The 15,290-nt window shown below is 45.0% G+C and overlaps 2 protein-coding genes across 2 annotated transcripts in view; one reads left to right on the top strand and one right to left on the bottom strand.

The window, feature by feature from the left end:
- cabp2a (calcium binding protein 2a) overlaps window positions 1–1,554 on the top strand; it is a gene marked incomplete at its 5' end in the record, with an annotated part of 25,351 nt that extends 23,797 nt beyond the window's left edge. Inside the window, 3 exons of the mRNA XM_079998923.1 lie at window positions 16–125; window positions 547–694; window positions 1,442–1,554. Coding sequence (XP_079855049.1) covers window positions 16–125; window positions 547–694; window positions 1,442–1,467 — 284 coding nt within the window. The 3' untranslated portion in view covers window positions 1,468–1,554. The remainder of the gene's footprint in view (window positions 1–15; window positions 126–546; window positions 695–1,441) is intronic.
- A 6,713-nt stretch (window positions 1,555–8,267) lies between these two features.
- On the bottom strand, window positions 8,268–13,273 carry LOC307229328 (uncharacterized protein). The gene is made up of 7 exons (XM_079999305.1): window positions 13,155–13,273; window positions 12,079–12,185; window positions 11,886–11,984; window positions 11,007–11,783; window positions 10,415–10,563; window positions 9,734–9,843; window positions 8,268–9,617 (listed from the first exon to the last, which is right to left on the bottom strand). The coding sequence occupies exons 2-7, from the start codon at window positions 12,173–12,175 to the stop codon at window positions 9,479–9,481; spliced, it is 1,371 nt and encodes a 456-aa protein (XP_079855431.1). The 5' UTR covers window positions 12,176–12,185; window positions 13,155–13,273; the 3' UTR covers window positions 8,268–9,478.
- Window positions 13,274–15,290: the final 2,017 nt, after the last annotated feature.

Here is a 15,290-nt window from a genome sequence, read left to right as displayed (position 1 = left end):
CCCCCCGCACACTAGGCGGAGGCAGAGTGGACTTTGAGGACTTTGTGGAGCTGATGGGACCCAAGATGCTGGCGGAGACGGCGGACATGATCGGGGTCAAGGAGCTGCGGGACGCCTTCAGAGAGGTCAGAGGAACGGGGAGTTGGAGACACCGCTCTCACGCGCTGCATCCGCCCGGGAGTAGTGTTACTTGGGGACTTGAATCAGCCCGATAATTCTGTGTTACACGCGACACGTTCGCCAAGGGCGGGCAGAGTCCGCGGGCTTAATTCACTCGAATCCGATCCAAATGGAGGGTCCGGAACGCCCGAACCGGTTTATAAGATTCTGTAGATCAGTATGTTCCCTCACGGTTCTGCCAGTGGATGCAGAGCGTGCACTCAAAATGCTGCAGAACCCACAGTGGAAAAAAGGTGGAACTAAACTCGCAGAGGGGCGCCACCGATGACACGCAAACGCCGTCCACGGTTCTGTCGGTGACCCTCGTAAGAATGTATTTCAAAAATATGTATTCCCCCCCCCACCCTCCCGTCTCCCCTCGCGCAGTTCGACTCGGACGGCGACGGCCAGATCAGCCTGGGCGAGCTGAGGGAGGCCATGAAGAAGCTGATGGGGGAGCAGCTCAACCACCGCGAGATCGACGAGATCCTCCGGGACGTGGACCTCAACGGGGACGGGCAGGTGGACTTCGAGGGTGAGGGAGGCGGGGGAGAGGGAGTCGGGGGGCAGAGGGAGAGCGAGAGGGGGGAGGAGTGCGAAAAGAGCAAGGGGGAAATGGAGAAGACGACGGATACAGATGGCGTGGATATGAGGCCGGGCAGGAAGAAGAGTGGGTTGCCACAAGAGATAGATGGATAGATAGATAGACAGACAGACAGACAGACAGATAGATAGACAGACAGACAGACAGACAGATAGACAGACAGACAGACAGACAGACAGACAGAAAGACGGACGGACGGACGGACGGACGGACGGACGGACGGACGGACGGACGGACGGACGGACAGACAGACAGACAGACAGACAGACAGACAGACACACAGACACTTTTTTCGTCCTCAGCAGCAGCTTACATAAAAAATAAGTATTAATAATAACGAAAAAAAATCAATATCGATATCTTGGAAAATGTGGTAAAATATGACAATATACACAAAAGCTAATTATGAACGACAAAATGTAAAAACAATAACAAATGAATTCAAATATATACAAGTGACCCCCACCCCCCACCCCAAAAAAAAAGACAAACAAAAACAAATGGACCTTGATCCCACTGCTGTTTATATTGTTCTTTGTAATTGTGATGAGGGTTGACGGCCTTTTTAGGACTTAAGCGGGAAAAGGGGAAAATGGAAGCGGGGTCAAAAGGACGGGGGCACATTCTGTCTCATTTTCGTTTGACCTTATTTCTTATTCCCGTCTCTTCTGTCCACAGAGTTTGTGCGAATGATGTCTCGCTGACTCCCCTGCCCCAACACACCTCTTCTGCACTGTGCACAGCGACGGCCACCAGACCCCGCGCCGTCGACGCGCTCGCCATCTTCCGGGATGTGCAAAGATTCCATTGTTGTTTGTCGTCATGATTTTCATTCGATTTTTTTCAATCTTTTGGGGTTCTTTGGTTTTTCTTTCGTCATGGCTGTCGCATTAAAAACCTTTTACGTGTTCTGTTGTAGGAATGTCACCTGTGTGTGTGTGTGTGTGTGTGCGCGCGCGCGTGCGCGCGCGTGTGCGTGTCAAAACGAATGGCAGCTCCTTCGGCGCAATATGGAGCGGAAGGTGACGGTTCACGCCGCGGTCACAAACGATGCTAAATTGGAACGTGCTCGTGCTACATAACGCCACTGAATTAAGAATCACAGCGGAAGTATTAAGGCAAAGTGAACTCAACCATTTCACCTTGGGTGTAAAACGCAGAGCTGCAATGGGAGCTTTCCTCCGCCTCCAGTGTTGTAATAGCTGAGCTGCAGGTGTATTTGGGGAGGCACTGCATCTGTGACCTCACAATGAACACATTGAATTGATTTGAGGAAAGGAACAGTGAAAGAAATCAGTGTTAAGTAGTTTGTACCTTCAATCCCCCTTTATCGAGTGGAAAGGTCATTTTACCTGTATATGTGTATATTTTGGGACTGCATCGGCCTACTTAAATATTAAAAGTTTCGATTGAATGTCTAGCGATTTTAAGAGCAACAGAATGTAAATATCTGACAATTAAAACCCATAAAATTAAGCGTTTATTTTAAGTGTCTTATTTTCTTTGAGGACGAGAGCAATGAACCTATAACCCTAATAACCCCAACCCTAACCCCTATTGTTGTCATCAAGACCTGGGCAACTTCTGACCGATTGAGATTTGAGAACTGTTTGTTGAGGAACTGCAACTCTCCTCTTATTTTGGAAACAGCCAGTCCTCCAGTAAAATAAAAATTAAAATTAAAAATAAAGTAAAACTGAACAAAAAAAAAAATCGACTTTGAATGTTATAGACTTTTTCTGTTGCATTGTGAAAATATGTTTTCGCCAACTGTAAAATCTAGATATATTTAATTATAATTGTGTATTTAAATTTCTATTTTATTCATTTGGCCATTTTTAGCACTGAAGCTGACAACCTACCATAAACCCTCAGGGAACCAGTCAGACTCTGCCGGAAGGAACCTAGTCTGACCAGCAGAGGGGGACATTAGCACACAAATGGCAGGAGCGCGCTAAAAACTGTGGCGTCAAGATGAAATCAGATGAGCTGAGAAAAGGTAACACTTTTTGTATGACTGAAATCTTGGGTTTTAGTTCTAGGGGGTGGGAGCACACAAAAGTATCTAGAGTTTAACCAATTCTGGTATTGATAGTGCATCATAAGCAATGAATTTCACGACATTGTATTGTATTTTATTGCATTGCATTACTATAAAATGAGACCAACTACACACAAATGTGTAACTTCCATCGTATCGCGTTACCAGTGAATAAGATATGATTGCACGCTGGTTTACAGTATTAATTACTGTACCACTTGTGATTCTACCTCTTGGAGCAGGGATGTTTTTCCACATTTCATGCAGCTCCCACGCACAGTAATTCAATCCAACTCTTCAGCGAGAGATACTGGTGGAATCACCTCCTACCTGGAGGTTAGGAGAGAGAAGCGAGAGAAGAGGGGGACTGTGTGCTGTGCAATACAAACACATGCAGTTTCCAACAACGAGGGAGCCCGTTTTGCCGAGTATAGTCCTCTCGATTCCACCTTCCGTGTTCAGGGTCGGTGAACGGGGGGCGTGTGGCCGTGATGACCAGACCCTGAATGTCATCGCCATGGTTCCCATTAAAGGCAGCGTGAGGAGATCCGATATATTTTTTATTAGTTCAGACATTCAAAAACTTCAAAATGATCGACCAGACAACAGGCAACTGGGAGGAAGCAATAAGGTTGGGTTCTTTTTTTTAAGTTTTGAAGGATGTCACAGTTCACCTCCAGAGCTCTGTCATTATTCACAAATTAATAGAATGGAATGCCTCCACACCATGAGGCTGTCTTCTCTCCTTGGACAGAAGAGCAGAAGGAGGGCTACGTCTATTTCTTTTGCCACCTGGAGAATGGTTAGAAAAAAGCCTGTAACCAACAGGGGGTTCGACTGGGTTGAACCAGTGTCGTCGTCAGGACCACTTAAACCAAGTCATGACCGAGACCAGAGTGTGTCGAGAACGAGACGAGACCAAGACCTTGAGGGGTTGAGACCAAGTCCAGACCAAAACCAAAGCAGGGCGAGACCGAGTCCAGACCAGTGCGAGTCCCACACTGCATGCACACTTACGATAAAGTGTGGAACATACAAACCATTGGCGCTCCTAAAAATTGATCTGAAAGATCCACATTCCCATAAAAACACCCACAGAAAACCTTCATTCACCTCTTTTATTGCCATACACTGTATACACAACACTAAAACCACCACTAATAACCACTAATACTGTGTAGCTCCCCCTGTCGCCACCAAAACAGCCCTGACCCGTGGAGGCATGGACTCCACAAGACCTCTGAAGGTGTCCTGTGGCATCTGGCACCGAGACGTCAGCAGCAGATCCTTTAAGTCCTGGAAGTCGTGAGGTGGGGCCCCCATGGATCGGGCTTGTTGTTCCTGCACATCCCACAGATGCTCGATGGGATTAAGATCTGGGGAGTTTGGAGGCCAAGTCAACAGCTTGAACTCTTTGTCATGTTCCTCATACCATTCCTAAACAATTTTTGCAGCGTGGCAGTACGCATTATCCTCCCGAAAGAGGCCACTGCCATCAGGGAATATCGTTTCCATGAAGGGGTGTACTCGGTCTGCAACAATGTTTAGGTAGGTGGTACGTGTCAATGTAACATCCACATGAATGCCAGGGTTTCCCATCAGAACATTGCCAAGAGCTCTTGCCATAGTGCATCCTGGTGCCACCTCTTCCCCAGGTAAACAACACACAAGTACCCAGCCATCCACATGATGGAGGAGAAAACGTGATTCATCAGACCAAGCCATCTTCTTCCATTGCTCCATGGTCCAGTTCTGACGCTCACATGCTCATTGTAGGTGCTTTCAGAGGTGGACAGGGGTCAACATGGACACTCTGACCGGTCTGCAGCTACACAGCCGCACACTCATCAAGCTGTGATGCACAGTGTTCTGACACCTTTCTATCATAGCAGCATTAACTTTTTCAGCAGTTTGTGTTACAATAGCTCTTCTGTGGGATCGGACCAGACGGGTTGGACTTCACTCCCCACACGCATCAATGAGCCTTAGGCGTCCATGACCCTGACGCTGGTTCACCAGTTGTCCTTCCTTGGAAGGCTTTTGGTAGGTACTAACCACTGCATACCAGGAACACCCTACAAGACCTGTCGTGTTGGAGATGTTCTGACCCAGTCGTCTAGCCATCACTATTTGGTTCTTATCAATGTGGCTCAGATCCTTACGCTTGCCCATTTTTCCTGCTTCCAACACATTCACATCAACAACTGACTGTTCGCTTCCTGCCTAATACTGTACATCCCAACCCTTGACAGGTTCCATTGGAACGAGATGATCAATGTTATTCATGTCACCTGTCACTGGTTTTAATGTTGTGGCTGATCTGTGTAAGTGTACCATGGGAAATATTTTGATAAAAGAATGAAAAGCCATGCCGGTGAATTTTATGTTTGGGAATTTTCCTTTTTTTTTTTTTTGCTATGAGCAAACAAATAATTTAAAAAAAACCACTAAGGAGCTGAAATCCACTTAGCCATCTTGATTCCACACTCCTTTTCCATGATTTGCCATCCAGCTTACACAATAATAAAAATGTTGTGCACGCATCCAGTTTTCTGGGTGACTCTTGTCTTCCCCTAGAAAGCAGAAGCCAGAAGCCCCAACAAACAAACCAGAAGCCACAGCTTTTCCTCCCGTCTCCCGTATTCACTTTCTTGGAATGCAAATTTCAAATGAGAAACGAGTGAAGTTATTGGCGGCGTCTGGGGAGGGAAGTCTTACATCCAATCACAGTAACGATGTGAACGAATGCATCAGACAATGCGCAGGTAATTTAGTGACATCGCCGCAGTTGTGGTCCTGACCCGTCTCGAAATAAAGTCCCTCTCCTCCCCGTCCGAGAGCGAGACAAGGCCGAGGAAAAATGCGGCGGATCCCCGAGACGAGGCCGAGACCTTCAGAAGGCGGGGTCGAGACCACGGCCCATCTCGAGCACCGCAACGCCCGCTCGTACAACCCCGCCGAAAAAAATAATATCTCAGCGCCTCATCCGAAACCGCGGACCCCCGTCGGACAGCTTGTCCGACTGTCAGGCATTTCTTTGCGAAATGCCAAGAAGTTTGTTTCGCTTTCGGGCGCCAAGAGAGAGAAAGTCCCCGGAGGACGAGGGGACACGAGCCAGAGACCGGAGGCGGCACAAAGAACATGTCTCTGTAGCGAGAGCTGGAGAAGGACTCTGCTCTTGAAATGATTGCTCAAGGCAGCAAAGAGGACCGGGGGGGGGTGGATTCCTTCTCAAAGAGGCCGCAGCCTGTGTGGGCGGACGAGCGGAAATCAAACCGGGACCCTCCCCGGGATCCTCTCAAGTTCCGGTTGGGGGTCAAAGCACCTACCGATGAAGTGAGTGGCGTTCCCGTCGGTGAGCGGTCAGAGGGGGCCCGGTCCAGGCTCCGGCAGCCAGGCAAAACCCCCCGGGGTCCAGAGGAGGCTGGACCGAGGAGGGTCTAGAGGGGGCCGTGACCAGGCGTCAGCAGCAGATGGCTTTGGCGTTTGACACCGAGAATGGATAGGAGCGGGGCACCGATTCTTACTGAGATGGGGAAGCACGGTAAGAGGCGACCGGGGGGAGGAGGGGGGTGGAGCAGGAGGCATAAGCAGGCACTCGGAATGCAGGCAGCGGCAAAACGAATCCTGGATGACCACTCTGGGAGCGCCCCGTGTGCAGTCCTTTGATGCAGAGGATGTTGTTTCAGTCCTGAATAAAACAAATAAGTCCCTGGGCCCATCGGCGGCTAGAATCAGGAGCAAATGCGGCCAGCTGGACGCCGTGACATCTGGCCCGCACCCGACCCTGGCGGGCTTTATTTGGGGATGTCAGGGGCAGGGCCACCCATAACGGAGGAAAAAAGGTGAAAGCGTTCTGGGTCCCGGCCGCTCGGTGGGGGCGGGGGGGCTACGGAGGCTCCCCGAGGGGTCCGTCCAATCAAAAGTTAAGAAGCGATCTGCGTGATCCCCCACTCCGGGGAACAAATAAAAACAGTGTGTTTTTATTGTAGATGTATTGAATGATCTAATCGAGTGAAACTAAAAAAAAAAAAAGTCCCCGTACATAGCGGGGACACTTTCTCAGTTAAGGTTCATTTTCTTATTTCGTCTCAGGGGAACGTATCTGTCATCCGCTAGAAAGCCTTGTCATACTGATCTTGGATCGATCGCTTATGCCTTCATCTGCCCCCTAGGGGGAGATTGAATATGTTGGCTACAATTAATAGTGGTAGTTATACCGTCCTATTCAGTTTGGGAATAACATGTGCTTGGACTAAATGAATAAATTATAAATATATTGTTTGTTATTTTCCTATCCTAGACGTGAGAAATACTTTCCTTATTTTGCTTGTAGGGGTGAGAATGACTGAAAAAGCATTTAATAGAAAGTAATTGGTTAAAGCAGCTAATGTATGTGCGTAATAAATAAATATATTGTATATAAATATTTTATTGCAAAATGAATTTGTGGCGCCAAACCAATAGGAAACTGCTTTGGCTGTGTTTATCTCTGTTAAATTCTTCCTTTATTTTGTCATGTTACTGTTTAGGGTTGCCAAGCGACACCAACTACAGCAGTGTTTCTCGTACCCCTAGAGGTACTTTAGGGTACTGCACGCGGTACTCAGGGGAAAAAAAAAAAAAAAGTTGTAGAAAATTATTGATCATATGTAATATTTTAAAAACACATCCAAAGCACCTACATACATAATTTGATTGGTTTTTCTTTGGTTTGGTTGATTTTTCTCCCAATGCCAATGAAGGGGGTACTCAACTGAAAAACGATCTTAGAGTTGATACACAAAGTTTGAGAACCACTGAAGTACAGTATTTTACTTTGACTGCTGCGGCTGTAAGTTGTTGGACAAAAGCAATTATTTTCACATTCTTGCTGACTTAACTTCTTATCATATAAACCTATAAAGGCATGGTGTAAGAGGATCCGTAGGTTTGTTGTGGTGTGACGGTTGGCGTTGGCGCAGCGCTGAGTGCCGTATGTGCACGCTTCCTATTAAATCCATCCTAAACCAATGCTGGAGCTACACAGGCCAAGTAAGTCATGCAGAGGCTGCGTAGCTGCAGACAGGTCAGAGTGTCCATGCTGACCCCTGTCCACCACCGAGAGCACCTACAATGGGCACGTGAGCATCACAACTGGACCATGGAGCAATGGAAGAAGGTGGCCTGGTCGTATTATCACGTTTTCTCCTACATCATGTGGATGGTCGGGGTTAAGATCTGATCAGATCGAGCATCTGCGGGATGTGCCGGCAGCTACACAATATATGTGGTTATTAGTGGTGGTTTTATGGTTGTGGCTGATCGGTGTATATGTAATACGTGGACGTAATGCAACACAGTACAAACACATCCCAATGACATATTTCAACAATTACAGTTGTCGCTCACATTTCAATTATATTTAAAGAAATTTATGGCAGACTACTTTGAAACATTTTTTATACCTTTTTTAATGGATAACTGCAAGACCTTGTTTAACTTAAAGTGTATACAGAGATCATAGGACATATTGTGAGACTATCTAAACAAGATCAACATGTGATATAATTTTTCAACAAGTAATAAGCAGAAATCACAGATTTCCAAAGTTGTTTTTTTCACACGAACCAATAAAATCAAGCGTCTCTGACATAAAACATATTATCAAACTGTGTATTGAATCAGTGTTGTTTTCAAAATTCCTCCTCTCGCTACGACAACATTGGCGCATCTGAGATGCTTCATGGTGTAGCCTGTAAACCCACCCACCCCCGTTCGTACGCTGTGCCAATGCGCCTGGCGTAGTTCTGCCGTCGGTGTAGCTGTGTCCTCAGCAACTGTTTGCTTCACAAACACAGCTGGAGTGGTAGGAATCTATTCAGTTTTCATTCAGTTCAATTGCACCCCAGGACACCATCAGGGAGAATTGATGGAATGGAATTTTTCATGTGGACAGAAATGTCTATTTTGCGCTTTTAACCTTGAAATTGTTGAATTTCCAGTAGGGCTAGTCTTTTTAATAAACTTGGTATAAAATAAAAAAAAAAAAAATAACAACAATAATAACAACATTTATATAGCGCCTTTCAAAAAACCTTTACAGGTTCGTAATCTGGTACGGGGGACGGACAGCAGACCCATGTCTGAGGACCGCAAGTTCCGGGATGGAGTGTGGTGGTGGAGGAGGTCGGACAGGTATTGGGGGGCGAGTGCGTGAATCGATTTGTATGTGAGGAGGGGGAGTTTGTAAGAGATGCGGAACTATAAGATATGTATTGTGCTGAAATCACAGTGTAACCAAAAATTGATTTGTTTTATGTATATATACAGCTGAGTAGAAGTGTGTCTGCAGGGCCAACGACTACATTAATGTTTTAGGAACTCCTGTCGATGGAACTGCCCCCACGCAAAGCTTTCATCACTAAATATTGCCCTGATTTGAATCATTTCACACACAATCTTTTCTGTACTTCTGTAGCATACTGTGCATCTCACCTACAGACTGCTTTCCAAAAGCAGAAGAATGTGATCTTAGAGCTGATCAATGCATATATTTAACCTGTTCAGTAGCACCAGTAATGCATCTGTAATATTTGATAACATAATTATAATCAGAGAGCGGATGGCTTTAGCTTTACCACATTGTGTGCATTCCGTGCGTTTTTTTCCACTACAGGGGCGGGTGGTAAAATCTATATTTCACAGATCCAGGACGACTCCAGAGTACATTGCTCATCGTTCCAAGCTCCGTTCCCTGATGAACGGTGCCAGAACTCCACACAGTCTTGTTCTTTCCCACCGTGGTGGTTCGGCTGGCCCTCGGCCCAGAACCTGCAAAGTGGGGATGTGAATATGAAGAGTATTATTAGTTGGGGCTGTGGCTTCCAACAACCCAGAGAGGGACACGAAACTTGGACGCGCACAGAGGTACAAGCTCGCTCTCTTACGGTGTGACCAGCGGAGTCCCGTCCACCCAAACAAAGTTGGCTTCTTGGCCGGAATCCGACAAGCCGATCCAGAACTCTCCTCTGGCTGTGATTAAGCCGTTGAGAAATGCCTTCGAGGGAAGAGTGGGGAATAATCTCAACATGTTGCCACGAAGGGCTTTCACACGTCAACATGAGGACGAGTAGCCCTGTGGCTGGATTATGCTTTTCCGTAGGTAGGCAGCGAAGAGGGTTATTGGGTAACGGTCGCTCGGAGAGGCTCGGAGAGGAGCAGACGCTTACATCTCCCCCATCTCAAGCCATGCACGGTCCTGCGCATCACACAGGCTGAATGGACGGGAAATCAATTTTAAAAGATGCGAGGATGAGGTTCAAACGCGGATTTGTAGCTACATTTACATATTTTTGGGTTCCAAAGTTTTCAGATAATGCTTGGCGAAAAAAAACCCAAAAGTGTTTCTATGTTTTGTGTATGTTGTACGGCTCACTAAATGTGACACTGCACAACCCCCCCAGTGGACGCAAGTATACGCAAAATCTTTACGAGTATACAGTAAAAGCAGACAGCCACGCGAACGTCTCCGAACGTCACCTGTGCACATTCGCTTACGTTCAGACGGAGAAGCAGAATCCAGCTGTTTAGGAATACCCACACGCCTCAAAGATCAATAGTGCATGTACCATTTCCTCTGGGCTTGTGATGATGACCAGGTCTCCTCCTTTTTTTTTACAGTCACTTCTGCTGTTCGACCACGTTTTTTTTGACAAACTAGAAGACAGGTAGTAGCAGCTCTGCTGAAACTTAACCCAGCCAGGAAGACAGGTAATTTCTGTAAAATTGAAAAAGAGACAAAGTGGGGATTGCGCACATGGTCTGGAGAAAAAAGGTACAGCAGGTATGTTGGACCATATAGGCTCTGTATATATAGTCTGTTATATCAGGGCACTGGATATGGCAAATACTTTTACGTTTAATACTTAAAGTAACCTCAAGAGCAAGAACATATATAAAGAAATGTTCTTTTTCTTAAGTAGGAATGTCAATGTGGTCGCTACAGTAATGTATCAGGGTTTTTAAGTAAAGAGTCCTTCTACCTGTGTCAAAGATATTCCATTTTGTATATTTCTGTTCACATATTACATTTTCAGCAGACGCAACTTTTCTGTTTGGCCCTGATGAAGTGCGGAATGGCCTGCCTCCCTTTAACTTGGAGACATCCAAAACATTTTTAATTTTCAGAATATAGAGGGGAAAGCGTTTTTAGTCGCCTACTTTCGATCGTCGTGTTCAGTTGCTTCTGCAGCTGGTCTCTCTCTGCGGTCAGGTTGCTGTTCCGTGCCTCCAACGCGTCCCTTTCTGTGGTCAGGTTCCTATTGACGACGCTGAGCCGATCCCTCTCTGTTACCAAGTTCGAGAAACCAGCCTGCAGTTGCTTCATCCCCTTGACGAGTATGGCGTAGCCTTTCTGTAGCACCTCATTCTGCAGGGTGAGGTTGTCGTGATTGCTCTGCAACTTGTCCTTCTCGCTGGTGGAAAGGTTGTGACGCGCCTGTAGCTCTTCCACTTCATTGTATAACACATTGTAATCAAGCTGCATCTGTTCCTTGGCTCGGGTTAGATTGTTGTAGCTGTTCTGCAACTGGTCCCTTTCCTTCACCACGGATTTGTAGTTGTTCTGTAACTTGTCTTTCGTTTCCGATAGTGAATTGTGACTTTTCTGCATGAAGTCATTGGCTTTGGTCAGGTCTTCATTGCGCCTCTGCAGTTCGCTTTGACTGGTTTTAAGTTGGTCTCGCTCCTTTGTTAAAGTGGCCACACTGGTCTGCAACTCAGCCTGACTTGTTTCGAGACTCTCCACGTTGATTTTGTCGTTAGTCTCTAACTCCTCCATCCGGCTGGATAAATGGTTGTAGTTGTCCTGCAGTCGACTTTGGGAGCCTCGTAGCTCCGCCCTATCTCTGAGCACAGTTTTGAGGTTCTCCTGGAGTTTGTCCTGCTCTTTCAACAGGGCGCTGTGTTTATTCTGCTGGTTCGCCTCCACTTTGTTGTCTATATGAACAAAGACAAAATATACTCAATGTATGGCCTCACAGAGCCTCCCGTTGTTGGCGAAATAAATGTTTATACTTCAATACGCAGAGATGAACTCACGGTGGACCGCTTGGCCTATGATTCCAACCAGCAGAAGAAGACACAGCACCCCAAGACAGACTGAGACCGTCCTGAAGGGTCTCCTCCTTAATTCAAGAACTGAATCGGAAGCAGATGAGAGATATAAACCAGTGAGAGGACATTGAGAACTATTTATATTAGTATGAAGTATTTACAGCTCAAATGATGGTACCTGAATACTGAAACTTGCTTTGTCCTTCTGCAAGGAGGGCAGAACTGTCCTCAATCTCCATCTTTGTCAGTGTAGGGTCGCTCTCGCTGGGGAGCATCTCTGCAAATCTTGCAAAAGTTGTACCTTCTTAATTCAACGGTAAATGATATCAACAGGATATTTCGCTTATTATTTTTCCCTTTTTGGAAACATCTTTCTTGGAGGCATCTCCCATATGAGTCTCATCCTCACAGAATGATACACCTCACGGCGCTAAGTCCTCTGATGGAAAAGGGGAGATGACTTAAATACCCTAAAAGGAAAACAATGAAACTCAGAAATAAAAGGTATGTAATGGGTTTTGTCCTAACATGCCAAGTGGGTGTGGGTTTGAGTCCTTTGATGTTTAAGTGTGGAGGTCACTGTCCAACTGATGTCTTTTAGTTTGGTTGCACTTCAACCTTTTATGTCTCAGATTTTTAATAATGTTTTTTCTATAATATTTCTTTTTTTCTTTGCTTTTATAAAATGGCATATATGCATCTCATGTAAAGCACTTGTGTAGGAAATTGAGAAGTAGTTGCAGCTGGAGTAAAGACAGAGGTGAAGAAGAAAAGGCGTAGTAAAGTGACAGAAGTACTAGGAGGTCAGTGAGACATTGATCTTTGTTTTCTTATTGCAAGGATTAAACAATATCTGGGTCACGATCATAATGCTGTTGTGGAAAAATGTCACGCTGTTCTACTGCTGTAGTGGTAATTCTTACTTGATGCGTAGGTCAGCCAAATAAGACCCAGGCATTGTAAAGCATACAGAAAATCCACAATATAATGGAATTTGTTTGATTCAAAATTATTTTATATTTTTTTAACATATTGTTTTTTTAATATGTGACAGATAATTGTTACAATAATATTCCTTGAAACTGGTGTACAATAATTAAAGAGCAATGAAGGCAGGGTCAATCCATGGAAAACAATAAAATTATCCTATCAAACACAATACATTTTGGTTTTTTGTAGGATCCAATTTTATATATATTTACTGTGTATATATAAATAATATTTCTTTTTTTTCCTTTAAAAAAGCAATATTACCTGAAGAGGCGGATACAACCTGGGGAGATGGTACAATACAAGCGAACTCAAGGTCCACCGCTCCTGAGGAATGCCGAGTTTTACTTAAGGTAACAATGGTAGATAGCATGGGCCTTTATACAATTCTAAAAACATCAGAAAAGCTGCTTACCAAATCATTTGGATTCAGTGCACAAATGTACAAATATGAGGAAGCTACGATTCAACGAAACAGTAAAATGCTGATTCTACAGAATACTGTTCACCGCTTGCCATAATGTGGGTATAAACTGTGGTTATTTTAGTGCAGTTGAGTTCCTGCAGTTGCTCAACCTGAAGTTCACCAAAGTCTAATGAACCACACGTTTACACCCCAAAAGGGATGGAACAGATAGAAGATGTTGGGTCGTTAGCTTGAAAAATGGATTTTGCGTTGTTTAATCATTTTTTTTTAAATAACTGCTTATTTTCGATAAATCCTGTTTCCCTTCATGTCTTACAGACTACGATAGGATAAATATGATTTCATGCTCCGAAAGCTCACAACAGAATGCACCTGATTGGGAAGACTCTTCAGGCTACAGCGGGACCCCACTTGCACTACCCGTCTTATTTCATGGGGAGATCAATACCCTTTACTTCCTTAACTTACGTTCCTCTAAAAAAAAAACAAATAAAAAATCGACCTACTACCTAATGTGACTTATTCCTCAAGACTGTTTATCAGGCTGTGCATGTGATATGTAGTGGTTAAATACTATACTGGCGGTATACTGACAAAATGTAATTGTTGTAAATTGCTTTGGACAAAAGCTGAATGATGTAATGTAATGATTGTATATATTCTGAACACGTTGCTGCTGCAACACCGAATTCTCCCACTGGAATTTCTAAAGCACTGTCTCATTTTAACCTAATTGTATCTGATAATTAAATGGCATCTGCTTATTTGTTTCAACTGGTGTTCTGCCGTACTTTACGTTTGTTTACTTGACTGTGTATTTTTCTCGTATGATCCTTTAATTCACCGTGGTTCCCAGATTGGTTTTCTGCATCGTACGCGGTACACTCTATGTACGATATTTCTTTGCCAACTGTTTCCTTTTCCGATTACAACATCTCAGGTTCCTTATTCCTCTTTTCCAGTACCACTTCCTCAGCCAAAAACCATCACACAGTGTTGTTTACTCTAAATATACCGGTCCCCGCTCTCAGTGAAATCACTACACTGACTCACATACATATAGTCAATACGAGCATCCCTTCAAATTTCTTCTGTTGCTTAATTCTCATTGGTCTTGGTTGTGACTTGATGTTTTCTATTTAATGCACATTAATGTGTTGTACTAACTTAAGCTGGAGCCACATTTCGTGATGTTTTATTCATTTTTATTTTTTCAACCGTGAACGACAATGAAACGACGTTTGACGACTGACATTTGCAGATTTTCATTCCCTTCTGCACATCTGACAAGCGCTGCCTTTGAGGAGAACGGACCGACGCAGCGTTGCGTCTCGCGTGCGATGTCATTGGCCGTGGAAAATTCCCGTTGCGATTTGAGGGCGTGGACGTGAACGCGGCAAATCCTTATGGAAAGGCTAGCCCCCCGATAAAAATCAAACATGTTGGTTTGAACGGTGACGTGGCCGATTGGTAGCATATTGAGAGCGCTCTGAGTCACTCCCACACACACATTGATGACCGCTACGACCCTGCGGTGTGACTACCCCGGACCACTAATCCTCGCCAAATCCGCCTTGAAAATGACATAATGTGGCCTAGAAGACACACAGAAACGAGTGGAAACAATGCTCAACCCAAGTGTTGCGGAGCATGTGTTTGTCATTGTGAACAGAGAGAAAAGTAAAATGAAAGTGAGATTGTTCTGACTGAGCGAGGGATGGACCACTGCTCCCCCCTCTTCTCTGACCAAAGCAGCCTGGATCAGTTCAGGAACTGGGGTGTCCACTCTCCTGAATGCCAAAAACACACCAGCACAAAGCATTATAAGCCGTCATAAGCCGAAGGCGCTGTTGTTTCTGTTAATGGCCCCATTGGGTGTGGTTGGCCACAATGAGAGAAAGGTATCCGGAATGGAAGTCTAAAACATCCAAATACTTTAAACTGCACCAACCTGGAATCTTTTCCAAAACTTT

Source organism: Zeus faber (genome assembly GCF_960531495.2).
Source record: "Zeus faber genome assembly, chromosome: 4".
Lineage (NCBI taxonomy): Eukaryota > Metazoa > Chordata > Actinopteri > Zeiformes > Zeidae > Zeus > Zeus faber.
This window is presented reverse-complemented; position numbering and strand designations above follow the sequence as displayed.